At 42.2% G+C, this 6,174-nt stretch overlaps 1 protein-coding gene across 1 annotated transcript; it reads right to left on the bottom strand.

Annotated features, from left to right (window-relative positions):
• Positions 1–3,446: 3,446 nt before the first annotated feature.
• LOC106330709 lies at positions 3,447–5,017 on the bottom strand. The gene is made up of 3 exons (XM_013769139.1): positions 4,486–5,017; positions 3,853–4,281; positions 3,447–3,454 (listed from the first exon to the last, which is right to left on the bottom strand). The coding sequence occupies exons 1-3, from the start codon at positions 5,015–5,017 to the stop codon at positions 3,447–3,449; spliced, it is 969 nt and encodes a 322-aa protein (XP_013624593.1).
• Positions 5,018–6,174: the final 1,157 nt, after the last annotated feature.

Genomic DNA, 6,174 nt, shown 5'->3' with positions numbered 1-6,174 from the left:
AAGAGCTTATGACCTTTATGGTAACATGAAATTCTACTAGGAAGAGAAAGATGAGTATGGAGTCTACAGAGATGATCGAGAATTTGCCAGAGATCTAGATGGACACACCATTCCTGTTCACACCAAGGATATCAGAAGACTTCTGGAAAGAACTTCAAGAGATGAACCAGCCTACATATGTCTTCCTGAACATGCTAGCTCATTCACACAGACGAAGTTGGTACCAGAGATCTACACCAAGGACGAGATCAATGAGATGTTCTATGGAGTCTGTGGTGAACATGAGAAGAACAAAGAAGCCTTCCAGAAGAAGCTTGATGGTGTTTACTATCCATTGAATGATAGTGTAAGTTGGCTAACCACTTGCATGGAGGAGATGAAGCAAGACATAGCCAGAATTCAGAAAGCGACCGACGTTGCTCGACCTCCATCGATCGACAGAAGACAACCCCAATCGATCGACAGCAGACAATCACCATTGATCGACATACACCATCACGCATCGCTCAACAACCGCTTGGCCGCATCAATCGACACCAATCCGCCACGCCCACACACGATGAAGACTCAACAAGATTTCCACACCAGAGAAGAGGTAGATCAGTTGGTAGAAGGGATCTATAGAGCTCTGGAAACTACAGAGGAGAGGCTTCATTTGAGATATGATGACATCTATTTCCCAATGGATCTTACCATCAGTGCATTGACCTCCAAGGTCGAAGATATACAAGGGGAGTTGGTGGAGATTCAGAGTTACATTGTGCGTTGACAAGAAGCATCGATATCGATCGACAGACGCAAAAACAAATCGATCGACACCAACCATTCAACATCGATCGACAATGATACAAACCGAGGCTGGCTAGTACCAAAGACGACATTCGACATGTCCAACACACCTTACCATGGAAAAGAGATCTCAACTGACACTTACGCCGCACTTACCAGACATCAATTCAACCTTGAGAGTCTTGGTGATAAATTGCAGAGGATTGAAAACACAACTGCAACAATGAAGGATAAATGGCGCAGAGGGGATGAGGCAATGAGAGACTTCACTGGTACATGGTTCAACAAGCGCAAACAAGAGATGAATACTTATTTTCCAACAAGTCCCAGTTCTCAACACTACTACCCAAAACACCTCCAAAGTCAAGCTAAATGACTATAACAAAGCGCTAAGTAGGAGGCAACCCACTATTAGGTAATATTTATTAAGTTTTTATTAATTTACTATTTATGTTGGTTTTTAATTATTGCAGGTCATAAAAAAAAAAACAAAAAAAAGATCCGAGTAGACGATTGCCATCTGTATCGACCGACGCGAACAAGTCGACATCGATTGACATTGCTTTATCTGCGTCGACCGACATCAACATCCTTACATCGGTCGACATCTATTCCGGTCTGGTATATCGTTCCTACTTGTTACATTGAGTCCTTATGATTAATTTTTAACCATAACTCCGACTGAATTTACACTGGGGACAATGTAGTTTAAGTCTGGGGGAGGTTTACTGATATTTATTTACTTATTAGTCTTATTAAAAATGTTTTCAAATTAAGTTATTATAGAGTCAAGAAGGAGATTATGAACTTATAGATTTTTGCTAGATATCAAACCACTCTTTAGCACCATTATATACTTACTGATTGCAGATAGTACTAAAGATACTAAAGTGGATCAACCTGTCAACTATCCACTCTTGCTAAGATTGTTTTGAAGGAACCAAAGCTGACCTACCTGACACAACTGCTTGTCTTGGGGCTTGGTATACATGGGATCAGATTCTTCAAACAAGTCTGGAAGGTAAAGCATTGTGTATATAGATTTATCACCATTTCTCTCTCTATTTTCGAAATATAGATTATATATTAAAAAAATTGTTATTATATTAGAGATTTATTAGGAAGGAATTCGAACAGGACTTGGTGGCTACAACCATCAAGGCTTACTTTATAGGTAAAGGAATAGAACAGGACTTGGTGGCTACAACCATTAAGGCTTGCTTCACAAATAATCCTAGGATATAGGTAAAAAAGAAGTGAACAGGACTTGGTGGCAACCACCATTAAGGCTTGATTTATGAAAGCATGTCCAATCTTGGTTAATGATCTTGCATATAAGCAGACTTTGACCAAGAGAGAAAATTAGTAGAGAGAGAGGATAGAAACTAATGTTTACCTGCAGGTGCAGATACTTGTTTGAAAATCCTAGAATCCTGTGATCGATACTCCCAAGGTAAAGCCTTCACTTTTATTTTATGCTAAGAAATGAGGTTGGTAGAGGGGAATGAAAGACAAGATTATGCTAAGTTGTTGGCTAGATGAATTTGGTTGCTAAGCCAGGATTTGGTATGATGTACTTCTGTGATTAGGACTTCTTAGATGTGGATTGCAATATTGTAGAGGTGATGATTCAAAGTTTTAAATCATGTGAGTCCCTGCTGTTTTTAAAACCTCTTTCAGAGAGATTGCATGTTTGTTTTGCTTGAGGACAAGCAAAAGGGGAAGTCTGGGAGAGTTGATAAACTATGGATTTGACCCATTTTCATCCATAGTTTATAGGTGTTTTTACTAATAATTATATTATTATAGAGTCTATGTATTATATTTATAAGATCAGGAATGTTTTGGAAATAAGTGATGATTTTGGAGCATTTTGGAGATATTTGGAGCAAGCACCCGAGATGACCATCGAGATCGACTATCGGTCGATATTGGAGAGCTAGAATCGATCGATACACAAGACATGGTGTCGATCGACAGCGAAGCGCGCAGGAAGCCCGTTTGGTCACACCCAGCTTGAAGTCCAAGATTTCACTATTTTACAGGATTGCCCCTGACAAGTTTTTACCCTAATTATATAAGCTTTGCCGCCATGTTAGAGGCAAAGTGTGCTTTCTTTGTGTTTCATTGTTTTATTGATAGATAGGAGAGAAGATCCAAAGTTATAATCTGTGATTGGAACTCCATTGATATATATATTATTATTCTATGAAGTTTTTATACTTAACTGCAGCTATGAATTGCTTAGCCATGTCTGAGTAGTTCTCTTGTTAGATTTTAGGGTTTAAATAGGCTAGGAGGGATTACCTCAACTATAGATTGCTGAGTTGTGATAGTCATCTTTAGGATTGTTCATTAATGCCTGTGTCTAGATTAGCTACCTAGAACCTACCCTTGGATTGATTGATAAAAGCAATAGCTTAATTCTCATCCTGAAAACATTCTAATAGAGCTATGTTTCTTGCTATGAGCAAGGCGAGAGCTGATCTAGTGAGCTTAGTAAGCATTCATTCAACCTGCGCATAAAGCTTGACTAGAGCGCGACGATCGATATCACACTTGAATAATCGATCGACAGTGCAAAAGGTGTATCGATCGATACGCCCATTGGAATATCGATCGACACTTTCTATAGATGAATATAACGAGAGTTGAGATCATAGATCTAGTTAATAGACAACAAGTCAATGCCCGCAACAGCCGAAAGACTTGTTGATCAAATAGTTGAGCTTTACATTATCATACATGCAACTCATTAGGCATCTATAGGATTATAATTCCAACTTTCCTGAATAAAAACTCTAGGTCTAGCTATTTCCTTTTTAAGCATCAAAACCCCAAAAACCTGCTATTGAACAAACACTTGTTCAATATAAAACTTCAATTTACTTTTAAAACTCTTAAAACATCTTTGCTTACCAAATCATATTAGAATCCCTAGGTTCCCTAGCTCTGTGAATTCGATCCGTAAGTACTACAACTCGACCTCTTATTTGAGAGAGTATAAATCACTCATTAGGGTAATTTGAGTGGTATCAAGACGGCAACCCGCGGATCTCATACGGCCGGCGAGAGCGATCAGGTCATCCTGAGCCGCAAACAAAGGATCATCATCCCCAGAAGCAAGACCTCTGACGGTCAATTCTTGTCTAGGACAAGACGGACCGGGTAAGACCGCCTTCGAAGATCGACGTCGCTTACGAGTCGCGCCGACGACTTCGTCTTCCGAGCCGGGGCTCAATGAGACATGAGATCTTCGTTCCCCAGGAACATCTTCATCATCGGAATCCCGAATCGAAATCAAGGGAGATCCGACAGATGCTCTGCTCCTCGACGCTGACCCCGAAGTACGAAATGACGACCTCCTCATAAGCTGCCTGGCCAGTCGATCCAAAGACTGAGGCTGGATCGAAGAAGTCACAATGACTTCCTGAGAACGCTCCGCCTCATCTTCAGCGCTGCCAATAACCGGTTGGGGCCTGTTTGTCCCCCCTGGCATGGCAAAAGCAGCTCGGATTCAAGACTGATCAAACGATGACCAGTTCAAACGACCTCTCCGGAGAACTCTGATCAAGCCCCGAATCTCGCCCGACGTCAAAGAACTGCCGGAATGGACTGAAATAATTTAAAGGAAACGATTTAAAACGCAAATCCCCCAAATGGAAAGATCAACACTAAATTAAAGAAAGAACTAACCTATATTCTCAGCCCAATTCCGGGGAAGTCGAGAGAAATTGAAATCACCCGTGGACGCTCGATCCACCTTAAAAACAAAGAACTGCTTGCGCCACTTCTCATCGCGATAAGAGACGTCTTCGATAACATGGCGACCCGGACGCGGAGACACGAGGAAAGTTCCGGGATTCTGCTTATCCCACCTCACTAGAACAAGGTCGCGGAACTCACTAAGACCAAAGGAAAGACCTTCCTCCCTAGGTCTAACCAAGAACGCTACGAGATGCCTAAGAAAATTCGGGAGGATTTGAGTAAACGATAAACCATGCTCCGCCAAGACCTCGAGGACATGCTCCAGGGTCGGGAAAGTAAGTCCACAAGACTGGAAGAAAGGGAGATAGGCTCCGCAATATCCCCCTCGAACGGTTTCGGGAGTCTCAGACGCATAATCCAAGTCAAGCACGACGGCGCGATCGACTCTGTACACCGTGTAGAGATCCTCGAGATCGTCGATCGTAGTCGTCGGGCGTGGAAAGCTGAACGATGAAGACATCTTAAGCTCAATGATCAAGAAGTCTCAAGGCAGTAGCAAAAGAGATGAAGAAGAAGAATCGGAATTGAAACAAAAAAAAGAAATCCCTTGTGTATTTATAGTCGCCCTAACGGCTCTATCGCCATTCTCGAGAAAGATAATGATGACCTAGAACTCGCCCTAGTGGCGGCTGATATAGCCGTTACGCGCAAGAATGAAAACGTGCCAAGCAACGGCCTTAAAAATTTATCATTAAATTCAAACCAAAGTCGTACCAGTGACCGAGCGACGAAATCATGATTAAAAGCAAACCACCTCTTTCCGTTTCGTTCTTACCAAAAAGAGGCTGGGGGACAAATGTTGGACCCAATTTTGGTCAATGTGTAAATGGGCCACAATCAACTGAATGGGCCGCGAAGAGTTAAAGCCCACAGCGAGCACTCGAGCTCCAAACAGAGACTTCAAAGATCCGGAGATCGCGGAACGATTGCTGAGATCGCGGAGCAGTTGCGAACATCACGAGAGCAGCATGCTATAAGAAGAACTCGACGCATTAAGAAGAGACACGTTGAAAACCTTAGAGAGAGCTACACCCACACTTCGACCTTGTTCTCATCCATATTTAGATCTTTTCTCTTAAGCGATCTCGTTGTAACATTCGATCTTGTTTTACTCATTGTATTCGATCTTATTCATCAATAAAGTCCATTTTTGCCTACCGGAAACTGATTACATCGTTGTGTTCTAAAGATATCGTTGCCTACATCATTTATCTTCTCCTGATTAAACTCCTGATCACTATCAAATTCTTAGCGTAGATTTTATGATCTACAGCACACTTTGCCTATAACATGTTGGATCCTGAGATCGTATTCGGGACCCGGAGGTTCCCTTAGACCGTGTGGTCTTTTTTGGGACCCGGAGGTCCTTCTTTAGATCCTGGGATCATAACTGGAGCCGGGAGGCGGTATATTAACCTGGAGATTCTTTGATAGATCCGGAGATCATGGTTGGAACCCGGAGGTTTTTTGATATTGTGATTGGACCCTGAGGTCGTGTAAGAATACATGGTTTTCCCCTAGATCCGGAGATTGTATTGGGACCCAGAGGTTTGTATTTGGACCCTGAGGTTGCATGGGAACCCGGAGGTTCTTAGGGATGTGATGACCCCGATGCGC

Source organism: Brassica oleracea, chromosome C3, assembly GCF_000695525.1.
Source record: "Brassica oleracea var. oleracea cultivar TO1000 chromosome C3, BOL, whole genome shotgun sequence".
Taxonomy (NCBI): domain Eukaryota; kingdom Viridiplantae; phylum Streptophyta; class Magnoliopsida; order Brassicales; family Brassicaceae; genus Brassica; species Brassica oleracea.
Note: the sequence above shows the minus strand (reverse complement) of the source record. Positions and strands in the feature narration are given on the sequence as shown.